Consider the following 14,904-nt stretch of genomic DNA (forward strand, 5'->3'; position numbering starts at 1 on the left):
AATGAACCTTAAGAAGATCTGGTGATTAGCAGTATTTCTCTTGGCGTTTTTGATGTACTGGGAAAGGCAAAACATGTGCAGTGATGAATGTCTATTCAGAGCCAGACTCCTCTCATCTAATTTGCCTGAACGATGATGTTTGATTGTACTGTAGTATATCGTTAATGTAATACAACTAAAATTGCCTTGAGAAGTCTGGGGTCTCATAATCATGATGTTACATAGGATTTTTTCCTGAAGAAATAGCTAGAAGCTAAGTAAAAAAGAAAATGTTGGCTTTATAAGGAAGTTTATGTTACCAGAACCTCTATAGTTACTTTGTCGTTGAAAAGAGAAATTGATTCTAACATTGATCAGTTGAGCTTCTCAGTCTTGGATGGGGGGTGCTTTATCTGGTTTGGGTATTTATAACCGTTGAGCATGCGTCTGCAGTGGAAACTTCTACAGTGACAGCAATTTGTTGTTTTGGTTTTTCATTCAGTTTTAAGTTTTTACTGTAGCCAAAACTGTCTATGATTTAAAAGAAAAAGACAAAACAGGTTTTTATACAAAATTAGAGATAATACTGAGCCACAGTGTGGTTGTTTCACTATAGGCAGAAAAGTCTTAGTTATTCTGATGAATTTGTTTTCAAAACAAACTATCATTCCATAATTGCATAGTGGTAGTAAATTAGGACAGTGGGTAAGAGACACTAAGAATTCCCTGACCGTTTCTTGGGGTGTCATTGCATCCTTTTTTTCTCTTAAGGAGTTTAACGCTGCACCGTCAACCCAGTGCCACTGGCCACGTGGTGCTCAGAGCGCTTGGAACGCGGCTTGTCTGAACTAGGCTGTGCTCAGAGTGTGAAATCCACACCAGAGCTCAAAGACTTAGTATGAAAAAAAGTAAACTATCTCAATAATTTTCCCTACTAATTACATGTTGAAGATATAAACTTTTAGATACATTGAGTTAAATAAATACATTTAATTTCACCCGTTCCATTTTACTTTTTGTAATATGGCTACTAGGACATTTTAAATTACCTTTCTGTAGGACAGCACTGGCTTCAAGGGTATCAGAAGATATTTGAGCCAAAACCATCTGTACTAGATCTCTGAGCCTTTCCATTTGTTTTTCAGCCTAGTTTAAGCTAGTTTTTTCTCCCACCACTTTACTAAAAATTACTTTCTCTGAGCTCTTTCGTGGCCCTCATTCTTCCCCTGGTCCCGTCTGACGGTGCTGTTCTCCCTGACTTTCCTGCTCTAGTGTCACACCTGGGTTCTCGCTCTCAGACCAGCGTTTCTCCTCTCTTTCCTGACTCTTGGTATTTACCCCGAAACGTAGTTACCAGCCACCCTTCCTCTCGGCCCACTTCTCTTCTCGCCGCACACTCTTCCTCTCGTTGACTTCCGTGCTTTTAGTCTTTCCTGTGTGCCGTGGGCCCCCAAAGCCATGTCCTCGGCCTTGCTCTCTCTCCAGGCTGAATTTCCAACTGTCCTGGCTGGTCCTGAGAAAACTGAAGTGATGATCCTCTCTGCGGACCCAGTGTATCCGTCAGCGAAGGACGAGACGTCCCTCTTCCTGCTCCTACACGTCATCAGTCATGATGGCCTGTGGATTTTGCCTCTGTTACGAGTAAAATTTCTTTCCTTTCATTCCATGCTTCATTTCATTCCATCATATCTTCCTCACTCTGTCTCTCTCCCTCTAGAGACTTTAAAAACAGGCTACAGGCACATTTTCCAGAAGGCTGTTCGCAGCCGCGTGGTTGTATTTGACAGCCCCTTGCACATCGTGCTGTGTGCTGGCCCCCCTGTGTACTGTGGCCTGCGGTCTTGTCTTTCCCTGGAATGTCCTCCGTCCCTCCCCTTGCCCTGCCTTCTGCCAGGCACTCCCGAATGGCCCACAAAGCCCTGCGAGTCCTGTCCCCCACCCCCGTTTCCTTCCAGCCTCACAGCTGCCCCTCACCTCTGCGCTCGTCTTCAGCTCGCAGTTCTTCCCTCTGCCACCCCCAACCCCGAGAGGCTCTGCCATGACTGGCTCCTTCCTAACATTGGTCTGCCCTCAAATACGCCGCCTCCGGGAAGCCTTCCCTGACTGCCCTGGAAATAGCATCCGCACACACACATACCCAACGGGCACTCTCTCACTCCTTCCCCCACTCTGAGTTCTCTGTAGAGCTTAAAACAACCTGAGGTTGTATTATTTATTTGTAGTTATTTGACCCTATTGGAATATAAGTCTCCAAAGGAATGGAGGACTTGTTTTCTGCCATTTCCTCAGGTCACAGCTCACTAGGCAGTCAGTAAAACTTTCCGGAATAAGTGGTGAAATCCTTTTTCCCCGTCAGGGCTGCTCCCCTACCTCCTCTGGAACCCTCCAAGGCAGAATCATTCCGTCCTGTTCATCTCTTGCCTGAGTGCTTTGTCAACTGCAGCACCTGAGCTAGTTGAGCCCGACAGGCCCATCTGTCTTCTGTTCTGAGTACGAACTCAGGACAGTAGGGACTTGGCATTACTCATAGTTATGGTACCACCTGTCCTGACACAAAATAGAGACCCTTTAAGGGTTTCTTTGTAGTTAGTCACCTTTCGTCTTTTCATTTACTGGGCGAGTATCAGTGCGGGCCTGCCGGGTGCCGGGCCCTGAGCCCGGTGACGTCACCGTGGCCAGGACTGTGGCTCCTGTTCCCACAGAGCTGTAGCCTCTTGCCCTCTGTTTCTGAATCCAGACTGAGATAAACCTACAAGCATTTTCATAACGGATGGCTGGCTCGACAGTAAGACCCGTTTCAAAGAGAGGGCCCCCCTGTATCTCAGCATCCTCTGTCGGAGGGCAGCCCTTCACGTTGCTGCTTCCCTGCCGTGCTAGGTCTTCTCGCCAAGTTGACCGTAGGCAGAGCAGAACAGAGAAGAGCGTCCCAGGTGGCAGGGGTACGACGACAGAGATACTGTTGAGAGGGAGAGCGTGACAGGTGTGAGTGGCTGGCAGTGTCCGGCGGGGAGACCGACTTGCCCTGAGCCCGGGGAGCGGGTGTGTGACAAGTCTGGACAGCCGGGCACGAGCTCGCCCTGCCCGGGGCTTGTGGACCCCAGTGAGCAGCTGGGAGGTTATCGTAGGAGCAGAGGAAAGCTACTGAAGGGTTTAGGCAGGGCGGCCACCGAGCAGATTTACAGAGGACGAAAGACCCTCCTGGCTGCAGTTCGGGCAGCGTTTTGCTGCAACGGAGGAGAAAGTGGTGGTAGCTCAAGGTAGTGTTCTGTGGGGAGAGGGGCAGACAAGGTCTAGAAATGCCTACATCTAGGACTTAACGTCACTAGGACGTGGTGACGCGTTAGCTCAATGGCGAAGGCGGGGGGAGAGAGGAGAGACGGAGATGCTCCTCGGCGTTGCGTCCTGCTGGCCGCAAGGGGCACCCACCGAGATGCCCGCGGGGGCGTCAGGAGAGTCTGCTTTGGGAGGAAAACAGGAGTCCCACTTGGGCACGTTGAATGGGAGGCGCCTCTGAGACATCAAAGGGGAGAGGTTAGGTAAAGAGTTGGTTGAAGGGAGCTGAGCCAGAGAGAAAGGCTGTGAGTCCGGAGGGGCAGGTGGAGGTGCGGGTGGGAGTGGAGCGAGGAGGGGAGTAGCCTCCGGATCAGGCCCCGGGCGCCCAGCAGTTAGCGGGCAGTGGCAGGAGACGGAGGGCGCCCAGCAGTTAGCGGGCGGTGGCAGGAGACGGACCAGCGGCAGCAGCCCGGGACTTAGCAGGAGGGCCGGGACCGTGTTCTGTTCTGGAAGCCAAGAGAAAAGGAGAGGGTAAGTTTGCCGGGCAGCCGGAGAGGCCCTTCCCGAGCAGAGGCCTGAGGTGTGCACCGTGTGTCTTGTTGAGGGACTGCAGCCCGACTGACTTGGAGCACAGGCTCCCCGCAGAACGGTGACAGGAGCGGCATCTAGAGAGGGAGGCAGGGGCCGGAGCGTGGAACACGCTGGGCGCTCTGGTGAGGTACATATACGTTATTGGTGCCCGTGCTCCTCAGTTCACCTTTGCAAGTGCTCTTAACGGCCAAAGACAGTGAGCGCCGACCCATTCTGAAGCACACATAAGCCTCTTTCAAACCTCATGTTTTATTTTAAAAAGGCGGATGAATTTTACATTCTAGTCCGTAACGTATCAGCTTGACTTTTTATGCAAAGATGTCCTAGTTATTTCCAGCTGAGCAGAAATGACTCCAGGAGTGCGAAGCTCACTGGTCCTCTCGGCGGCGCTTACCACCGCCGTGTGCATCCAACCCGCCCCGGCCCCACCGGAGTGTGTCTCTTGGGAAGAACAGCCAGACGACCGCAGGGAGAGGGTCACGATCAGACTTACAGTATGGGAAGGTTGTCGTACATGGAGGATGGGTTGAAGGTGGGGAAACTAGAGACAGGAGGGTCACGAAATCCCAGATTTCGTGCAGTGGGAATATTGAGATCTAGGAAATAGAATTCACATGACTGGTGACTTCACTGGATGTGAAAGTGATGGAAAATGAAGGGTACAGAGAACTTTAGGATGATTCCCCAGTGTCTGACTTGAGCACTGAGGCTGGGAATACAGAAGAGAGCAGTGGGTTTGGTGCCCGAGGTGTGTACTGCATCGAAGGCCTTGCCAGGCGAAAAGATCCGATTTTAATTGGCGCTGTGAGTCCGGAGAGGGCTTAGGGTAGAAGTGATCAGCATGTAAGTGGCGGCTAAAGCTTTGATAGTAGATGAAATTGCTGAGAAGTAGAATGCGGAGTGTCGGGAGAAGAGGGCCAGCCAGCAAGAGATCTTGGGCAACACCACTGTTTAAAAGCAGAGCAAAGAAAACAATCGTGAAAAAAATGGAGAGGGAGCTATAGAGGGAGGAAGAGATCCAAGAGGGAATATAAGGACGACCAGTAGTTCCAAATTGTCCCGCTGTCAGTGCCTGCAGGACCCCTGCTGGACTTAGTGGGCCTTCGATTATTAAAGATATTGTGACCTTAGAGCAGATTGAGTACAGGGGGCAAATGCCAATTCAGCTGGATTGAGATGACCTCGCTTTCAAGAAGTTGAGCTTTGAGGGAGTGAGTGTTGGCTAGAAAGAGATGCAGGGTCATGGGGGGAGGATTCTTTTTATTAAGTGGTTTGGTTTGGTTTTTAAGATGGGAATAGATGCATAGTTGCGTGCCGAGGAAGAGCCGGTATAAGGGAAGAGATGGTGTGAGGCCCGCTGCCTTACGCATAGGAAGTATGCAGTAGAAACAGCTGTCTAACGAACGACTGTCTGCTGCTAAATCTCCCGCTCTCAGCTCCACAGGCGAAATCTGTATGTTTTATGGGCTCCCCACTCATTATGCTCCTCATGTGCAATCACGCTTTATTAACTCGGGGGGTGTCATTTTGTAGCCCCAGAATATTCTGCTGACAAGTGACTCTCCACTGGGCGACATTAAGATAGTTGATTTTGGTCTTTCAAGAGTCATGAAGAACAGCGAAGAGCTCCGGGAGATCATGGGCACTCCTGAATATGTGGGTAAGTGTTCGCGAGAGTGGTGTGTACTCTGTGTTTGGGGTCGGGCGTCACCTTCACTGGGGAGCTTCCATGTGGCGTGATGAGTGGTGGGACCTGCCGTCCACTGTGTTGAAACTCTACCACCAGAGACCCCTTCCTTTGTATTAAGTTAAAAAAATGGAAAACTTTAAAGAGTAAGGTACCAAATTGGTGGTCCCTTTCCTGGAGGGCTAAGAGAAGTTGAAGGGATTGCTTCTAAAAGGAATAGGAGAGGATGTCAGGTTGTCTGAGGGTGGAAGGATATTTAACAAGTAAGGACCTTTTAAGAACTTCAAGTTGGTAGAATAAATGCTGTGAAAGTCATTGCAAGCCCTGTGATTGCATAGATGTGAGAAACAAGAGAGGGCATTCTGCTGGGTTGATGCAGGGCTGAGAGCTTCTGGCAGAAAGAAAAAGGAGAGAGCAGCTGAAGTGATGAACCATGGCTTCTCGGTTTGGTAGAAAAAGTGGTAAACTATGACTTTTTGGATAGACTGGAAGGAAAATGGAGCATAAAATTAGTGGTTGGATGAGGTTAAAGAAAAAGAGAGATTTCTGTAGAAGAGCAAAGCAGTAAAATAATTTAAAGGTGTGACCAGGGATTACAGTTTTATCATTTAAAATGTCAGAGTAGAAAGGGCTCTTTGTGATTACAAGGCCTTGGATGTAGCTCTGGAAGGTCAGCTTCTTTAGACCAGGAGGTCGAGAAGCATGGGTGCCAGGCCGTAGGGTCCTGCACATCAGTGTGGAAGTTGCCCAGGGTGATGGCAGCCCTGGGAGGAGGAGGATGGCTTTTGTGTCCGTAGGTGACAGCATCATTGAGGCCAGGAGTAGAGAAGGCTGTGGCCCGGGCCTGGGGGGAAGAAGAAGATTTGCCTGAGGGCAGAGGCGTGAAGTGGGCGGACAGGCAGTCTCCTTCTAGAAGGCCTGGCGGTGTGGCAAGAAGAAAGTGAAATGAGAAGAGTAGTCCTTGAAGGAGCCCAGGATGGTGGGAATTTATGTAGGAAGGAAAAAAGGATTCCAGGGGGACACAGAAAGTCCCGGGGGACAGGTCGGGTTGAGGAAAACAAAGCTGTATGGCAATGACAGTACAAAAAATAATTTGAAGTTTTAAAATACTTTCTAAAGTCCTACAGTTTGAAACAGCAGATCCTTTATTAATTAGGTAATAAAAGATATCGCAGGCAGAAAAACACCCTTCAAATATTGTGTGTTTTTTGTGGACTAGAACACAACTTCCAGTACGCCGACTGGTACGTCTCATGGCCGCTGAGTTAGTGTTAGGAATGTGGCTTAACAAGCTGCTGCTTCAGGGGAAGCACCAGTGACGAACGGGAGGCCTTGTAAACTGGAAGAAGCACGGGAGACTGCGGGCTGAAGGGCTGTGGGCCGAGATGCCGATAGGAATTATTGCCCTGAATGAGTTTCTGGGGGGTTGTTTGTTTTGTTTTGTTTCCTTCCGATGCTTTCTGCTCTTTGGTAAATTCTATATTTTCTACCAAGAGCTTTTTTCCCTCCAAAAAATAAAGCTGTGTTCTTTATGATAAAAGCAGTACAAGCCCAGCCCCAAAAAACTACAAATAACTCAGAAGGATATAATACAGAAAAACAGGCGGCGCTCCTGTCTCTTCGCCTGGCCTGCCTTTTAAAGGGGGCCCCCCCCCGTGCCCCCAGCCCCGCCCCAGCCTTTCATACGCAGAAAGGGCTGCCTGGGTGTGTGCCCCTCCGCACTGGCCAGCTGTGGGACCTCGGTCCCCAGACCTCTCTATACCTCACGGTCCTCTGTCCACGAAACGAGGCTGTGAAAGTCCTACCTCACTGGATCTGCTCCGTCACACTCTCACGTCAGCGCTCAGCACATAATAAACACTCAGAAAAGTAAGCTAATGTTATTTCCTTCCCCGCTCCTCCCACCATCTACTGCTCTCTCGGCTCTGTTGTACTTTTTCCCCTCCAGTGATTTGGATACTCTGCATTTGATTTTAAATTTCCTGGTAGTATCTTTTAAAACTTTCTTTTTCTGGCCGTGCTGCATCGCTTGTGGGATCTTAGATCCCCGACCAGGGATGGAACCCGTGCCCCCTGCGGTGCAAACCTGGAGTCCTAACCACTGGACCGCCGGGGCACTCCCTCTTTTACAACTTTTAAATAACGTTCGTAGCCTCTGCTTCTCAGCTCAACAGCTTCAGATAGAAGTGGGGGAAACCAGTATCCCCTACACCTCCTCCCCTCATGTTCTGGGGCAGGCTTATCTCCCACTCCTAAGGCATGTGCAACTTTGAGTGTTTTGGTTTTCCCTAGAACATTTTCATTCCCTCTTTTATTGTAATTACCACCATTTTTTAGGCTTTGATCTGTTTTTAAATGGATTCAGTACTTATTGCCTGTCTTTTCATAGCCTAGTCTTCCTATTTCTATACTTTTGAAAAAAATCGTCTTTTGGTTGACTGGATCGTACCAGTGAGTAGTCTTCAGGGAGGATTTTCCTGAATTCCCCCTATGTCCTTGCACACTTGGGACTGTCTTTCTGTTACTTCTCTGGCTGGCAGCAGTCTAGTTAGATATCATCAAAGCAAACTTTTTCTCAACGCTGTAGGCTGTCTTGGTTGTCTGTGTGTGTGATGCATGTCATCCAAGGATGCCCAGGTTGTTTCTAACCTTGTTGACTGACTTGGTGTTAACGGGTGGGCATTTTAAAAGCTCACTGCAGCCACAGCCTAGAGAGTAGATCAGAGGGCGGGACCAAGTGGGGGTCAGGGGGCACGTGCTGTAGACTGGGGCGGGGGAGGGCACGATTTAAAAGCGGGAACTTGATGCTTGATTAGATAGAGGGTGTGGGAAGAGGAAAGTGTAAAAGTTGCCGGTTTATGTAGCAGTAGTTATGTATTCAAATATTTAAAAAAAAAAATACTAGGACCCAGCATTGGAGGATAGAGGTGCAAAAAGCAAGTTAATTATAAACATCTAGACTTTACAGTAATGCATATTAATTTCACTTATCACGTGAACTTATTTCATCTTAGCCCAAACCTTGACAGTGTCTTAGTTTGATCTTTAAATTTTTCTCTCTAAGAGCAAATTTGGCAATTTTTTTTTTTTCACAAAACTGAATGTTTTCTTCTGTTTCTGATACTAGCTCCTGAAATTCTTAGTTATGACCCCATCAGCATGGCAACGGATATGTGGTGAGAATTATTTATGATGAATTGATCAAATTAGTTTCAAGAAATGAATATGATACTAATTTTTCTTACATTTTCATTCTGATTTAGGAGCATTGGAGTGTTGGCATATGTCATGCTGACGGGAGTATCGCCTTTCTTAGGCGATAATAAACAAGAAACGTTCCTCAACATCTCACAGATGAATTTGAGTTATTCTGAGGAAGAATTTGATGTTGTGTCTGAGTCAGCTGTTGACTTCATCAAGACACTTTTAGTTAAGAAACCTGAGTAAGTATTCGTTAATATTGATCTCTATCAATTTTTGAGCAATCTGAACAAAAGCAGATTAACAACTGAAACCCCAAAATGAAGACATTGGAAGTGTAGACATAAAACTAGATGAAACCTTTGGCTTCTTACATCTGTTGAAAGAAAAAGTGGCAAAAATGAAAATGTTTTTTAGAAAATGTGAACCGCACCTCAGTATAACAGATATTTGCCATCTGTTCTTGGTCTTTCAAAGGGGCTTTTCAGAGATAACTTAAAATACTATTTTTCTATATTGTGAGGAACGGCATTTGCATGCAAATGCTAAAACTTTGTTTTATTCAGGAACCACAATAAGATCTTTGTGGTTCATACGTCCCAAAATATAATACCTTATGCTCTAAGTTATAGTTGAGGCTTTAAACTACTTCGTCCTAATTGTAAAATGTGTATCTTTATCCAGAGATCGCGCCACTGCTGAGGAATGTCTGAAACATCCATGGCTAATGGAGAGCAGTGTTCAGGAACCTTCCCTCAAGGTGAAAGGGGCATTAGAAGAGGCACAGGCCCTCCAGGAAGGCGATTCTGTGCCTGAAAGTAATTCAGATACTCAGAAGCCGGAAACCGAGGAATCCGTCGTCACAGAGGAGTTGATTGTAGTTACTTCATATACTTTAGGACAATGCAGACAGTCTGAAAAAGAGAAAATGGAGCAAAAGGCCATTTCCAAACGATTTAAATTTGAGGAACCTTTGCTGCAAGACATTCCGGGAGATTTTATCTACTGAGCAGTATTTCCCTTTAGAACTTTAAGATTTCTACATTGGAAACATTATTTATGGACTTCTGGCCAAATGGTACATGTGCTGAAAGTGGATGACCAGGTGTCACTGGTAGAAACTAAAATAACTTTGTCAAACTTGTGGAGTTAGAGAAATCAAGCCAGATTTATAAAGTTGCCAACCAGGAGGTTTAACGGGTAAAGTTATCCTTTTCAAAGTTCTTTTTAAGAAGGGAGATGCTTGAACCTTTTATTTCTGCATCCTGTTTCTCCAGAATGAGAATTTGTATGCAAAGATATCTGTAGTCACTTTCCTTAAAAATCCAAGTAAAAGTGCCAAAATTAACATCTTTGTAAATTTGTTTTGCATTATTCATATGTATATCTATATCTGCATATATGTATGTTGATATCTTTACTAAAATTGATACTTTTTCACTTTGGATTTTTGGAGGGGACTAAGATTTTAATTTAAATAGGTATTTTGCAAATTTTTGAGACCTAGAATAACATCCACTAGTTTAATAATGTCTTATTTTTATATTTTATTACTGCTTTATGTTGACTTGTTTTGGCTTCTGTTGTTTTTTTCCTAATGCTCTGCAACCCTATCAGTGAGAAACCCTGGCTAATTTTTTTTTTTTTTTTCTTCAACATCACTAGTAAGAGTGGTGGTAAAAAAAAAAAAGAGTGGTGGTGATTTTTCACCTCTGAAATTGTTCTGGTTTTCAAGGTCAAGGTTAAGTCACCCTGTAATGTTAAACCAGTGTCGGCTCCGCGTGTCCCTCATCACACCTTCCTTGTCTACCCTCTTTCACAGGCTGCACCCCTGCCGCCTCCTCACACGCTTGTCGCCTGACTTTGGTCTCTTGCGAGAGGCAGTGTGATCTGATCAACACAGTGGTGCTTCGGTCAGTGAAAAGACGCTATTATGTTGTTTTTGTTAATAAAATCCCCAGGAATCGGGGAAGAAATACAAAGCACATTCATGCTGGCCATCGAGCCTCTGCTTCTGCTGAATTTCATATTAGCCCCCACGCAATACTAGGAAAAGCAGTAAAATGCCAGAATATTTATAAACCTTTACTTTGTTCATAAACGATTTGACATTGGAGACTTTGTCATTAGGGAGGTACCCTAAGACTTGTAAGATTTATAAGAATATACTCAGTAGCGTTTAATTTACTTAGGATTGAACACTTCAGCTGTATCTGGGCCCACGGTGAACAAATGCCTATTTAAAAAAGTGGAAATGTAAAAGCGTATGCTGTATAATTTAAAGCAACTAAATATTCTTCTTACACAGAACAGTCTGAGAGTCCTTATTTATCTTGTATTAGGTGCTTGTATCGGGTCAATACAACTTGTCTGTGACCTGTGTGCTGTGTGCACACAACGTGTGCTCTGTACCGTGAGCTACTTGGACCCATCCCTTCGCAGTCCGCTAGGGTGTCACGTGGCGCTTTCTTCCCAGCCTGGTTGCTCAGATGTCAGCCTCAGGACCATGGGAGCCCCTAACCATCTGTTCTCAAGTGTGTGTAGGGTACTGGGCTGGACTTCCCCATGCGTGGTCTGCACGAGCTCCCAGCCCTGCCTTGCAAGTGTCGCAGGCCCTGCATTGTTCCGACACCATCAGGTGAAATTGATTAGGCAGTTCGAACCCTCGGTTTGCACTGTTTTCTCACTAAATTGGCATATTGATTTATACAGTTTCTTGGAAACGAGCATTTCTAAACAAGCTCTATAAAGAGAAAGAGGAAATTCTGCTACAATGGCAGTTGTCAATGAAAACCCATGGCCACAATGCTAAAGCCTCAGGTAAGTCTTGAAAAGAGGTAAAATACAATTTTAGGCAAATTTTTATAAATACCTCTGACAAAAATAGGAGGGAGGTGAGAAAAAAAATACCCACTATTTGAATGACACATTTTTATACTTGATGGATTTATTCAGTTTTAAAATCATAATCATGTGGACAACAGTTAGACTTTTTCCAAGCCATTTTTTATACTGTATTCATAATACATTTAATATAATTGCTGTATTTGTAAAAGAAAAGAAAAAAGACGTGTTTTCTTTTAAGCTGGCCACTTTGCCAATTGCAGTGTGCAGCTGTCCTTAGCTGCTCTTGGTGCCTTGAATTTAGAATTGTACACTACTTTTTTGGAAGCACTTGCACTGGTAAAAGGATATATTGACATTTTTTGGTGCCTGTCATATAAATAGAGCATGAAGAGTCTTCACAGTGTTGGACCAAATCTTTCTGTTAATTACTAACCAACTAGCTCTGTTAATTTTTCTTTTCACTTGTTTACAATGGACTAAACTATTCATATCCATGCAATTTAGAACTCCAGTTTTAATTATAATAAAATTCAACATTATAATATTTTAGCTTGATGAGAAGTTGTTTATGAAATATGCAAAACGTAAGTGGTTTTAGTCAACTGGGAAATTGTGTTTTAATGTTTCATTTTGTTGTTTTCACATGAAAAGTAGGAGAACATGGCTTTCTCTCGTAGTTACAGAGGCAGGTCAGATGCTAATTGCAGTGTATCTTAAACTTTTCCAACAGACCTCAGTTTGGAAGAAAGTGTAGGAGAGAAGAGGTCGCTTAGAGACTGTTGGACACGAGGTGAATGCTGTGTGGCCCCGTCCACGGAGGCCTGAGCGACGTCGCTCCCTGACACCGACGTGGATCATCTCAAGGTACCAAGAAACAAATCCTAAATACATTTTAAGCTCACACTTGGAGAAATCTGAATTAGACTGATAAAATTAAAAATAAGATAGTATTGTTCAAGATCATTTAGCACTTAGGGCCTTCAATTTGTTACAGAATTAAAAGAGCTGGATTAAAAACCTTAACCTCAAGCGCCTTAATTGCCAACTATTGTTTTATTGTCGTAGGGGATATAATTTACAAGTAACGAAATGTATAGCTTCTAAATCCGTACCAGCCTCTCTCGAGCCTGACAAATGCACATATTCATATAGAGGGAATTACGTGGCATGTCCACCCTGCTGTGGCTTTCACTCAGCACGATTTTGAGACTCATACATATTGGTGCTTGTATCAGCAGTGTGTTCCTTGTTGTTGCCATGTGGTGCTGTTTGAACACACCAGTTTATGTAAAACCATATGTCTGTTCATGGACCCCAGGGCTGTTGCAGGTTTTGTCTCTTATGAGTAAAGCTGCTATAGATATTCTTTTTTCTGTTGTTTTTGTTTGGTTTTTTTTTTTTTTTTTTGGCTGCATTGGGTGTTCATTGCTGCATGCAGGCTTTTCTCTAGTTGCGGTGAGTGGGGACTACCCTTTGTTGCAGTGCGTGGGCTTCTCGTTGCAGTGGCTTCTCTTGTTGCGGAGCACGGGCTCAGTAGTTGTGGCATGCAGGCCCTAGAGCACGCGGGCTTCAGTAGTTGTGGTGCGCAGGCTCAGTAGTTGTGGCTCATTGGCTCCAGAGCGCAGGCTCAGTAGTTGTGGTTCATTGGCTCCAGAGCGCAGGCTCAGTAGTTGTGGCACACGGGCTTAGCTGCTCCGCGGCATGTGGGATCTTCCTGGACCAGGGCTTGAACCCGTGTCCCCTGCATTGGCAGGCGGATTCTTAACCACTGTGCCACCAGGGAAGTTCAGATATTCTTGTCCAGGGATTTTTTGTGGACACGTTTTCATTTCTCTTAGATTAAATAGGAGTAGAATTTCTAGGCCACGGGATAGATGGATATGTAACTTTTTAAGAAAATGCCCTACCGTTTCTAAAGTGATTGTACTGTTTAGCATTCCTGCCAGCAATATATGAGAGTTCTCATTGCTTCACATTTAGTGTTGGCCATCTTTTTTATTTTAGCCACTCTCATGGGTATGTGGTGGTATCACAAGGTGGTTTAATTTGCTATTCCCTGATGACTAATGAGGAACAAACACTATTTCATGTGTTTGTTGAACCATTTTTGTGTCCTTTTTTTCCCTTTTTATTAATTGGATAGTGAGTTGTGATAATCTTTTATATATTCTGGATACAAGTCCTTTATAGGATTTACATGTTACAAATATTTTTTAATGACTGTGGGTTGTCTGTTTTCTCAAGTGTCTTTTGATGAGAAGGTAGCTGTAATTTCGATGAAGTCCAATTCATCAATTTTTGTTTTATGGTTAATACTTTCTATACCCTCTTTAAGAAGTCCTTACCTATACCCCAAAGTCATGCAGATTTTTTTTAAGCTTTATAGTTTTAACTTTTATGTTCAGGCCCACGATCCACTTTACACCTTTGTCCCCTTTGGTGTTAGGTAGGGGTCAAGTGTCCTTGTTTTCCGTATGAATATGTAGTTGTTCCAGCACCATTTGTCAGACCGATTTTCCTTTCCCCATTGAATTGTTTTGCTGTCCTTGCCTAAAATCATCTGACCGTATGTCTGTGGATCTACTTCTGCACACTCTTCTGTTTCATTTATTTGCTTATCTTTTTGTCAGAATTTTTTGTCTTGATGTCAAGTACAGTAGGACTTCCAATTCCTTCATTTTTGAGATTGTTGTTTATTCTAGGTCCTTGGCATTTCTGAAGAAATTTTAGCATTGGTTTGTCAACTTCTACCAAAATCACCCCCTAAAATAAGCCTTGTGGGATTTTGAGATTCATCGAATCTATCGATCAATTTGACTTTGTAACGATTCTTCCAGTCTATGAACATAGTGTGTATTCCCGTTCGTTTATTTCATTTTAATTTTTCTCAGCATTGTGTTGTATTTTTCAGTGTAGAGTCCTTGTACATCCTTTGTGAACTTTATCCCTGTGTATTTTGTTATTTGATGCTATTGTTTTGGATACTCTTGTTTTTCAGTTTTGGTATTTGATACTCCTAATCCTCCAGTGGTCAGTTTTAGCTCATTGTGCTTAATCAGACCTATGTTATAAATTATTCAAATAAAAATGAGTGCACTTTTCTTTTGAAACTCTTCATTTAAAGTCTTGGCCTAAAGTTTTGTTGGTAAGAGTGGAAGTAAGTCTGCTGAATTGAAATTCATGGTAACAAAATTGGGAAGGAATAACATACCCTCCTCTAATTCTCTCAAAGTAGAGAGGAGGTAATAGAATCTCAGAGGGAATATGTGGTTTGCCCAGGATCTTAACAGCTGCTGGCAAAACAGAGGATAGAACTGTTGAGCTTT

The 14,904-nt window shown here is 44.4% G+C and overlaps 2 protein-coding genes across 2 annotated transcripts in view; one reads left to right on the top strand and one right to left on the bottom strand.

Annotated features, from left to right (window-relative positions):
* Window positions 1–11,041, top strand: part of STK17A (serine/threonine kinase 17a) — a 38,791-nt gene extending 27,750 nt beyond the window's left edge. Inside the window, exons 4-7 of the mRNA XM_059934219.1 lie at window positions 5,377–5,503; window positions 8,658–8,706; window positions 8,794–8,973; window positions 9,416–11,041. Of these exons, the coding sequence (XP_059790202.1) occupies window positions 5,377–5,503; window positions 8,658–8,706; window positions 8,794–8,973; window positions 9,416–9,740 (681 nt within the window). The 3' untranslated portion in view covers window positions 9,741–11,041. The remainder of the gene's footprint in view (window positions 1–5,376; window positions 5,504–8,657; window positions 8,707–8,793; window positions 8,974–9,415) is intronic.
* Window positions 9,328–14,904, bottom strand: part of LOC132372127 (cytochrome c oxidase assembly factor 1 homolog) — a 101,309-nt gene continuing 95,732 nt past the window's right edge. The window contains exon 7 of the mRNA XM_059934221.1: window positions 9,328–9,645. The gene's annotated coding sequence lies outside the window, so the exon portion shown is untranslated. The remainder of the gene's footprint in view (window positions 9,646–14,904) is intronic.

This window comes from Balaenoptera ricei, chromosome 9, assembly GCF_028023285.1.
Source record: "Balaenoptera ricei isolate mBalRic1 chromosome 9, mBalRic1.hap2, whole genome shotgun sequence".
Classification (NCBI taxonomy): domain Eukaryota; kingdom Metazoa; phylum Chordata; class Mammalia; order Artiodactyla; family Balaenopteridae; genus Balaenoptera; species Balaenoptera ricei.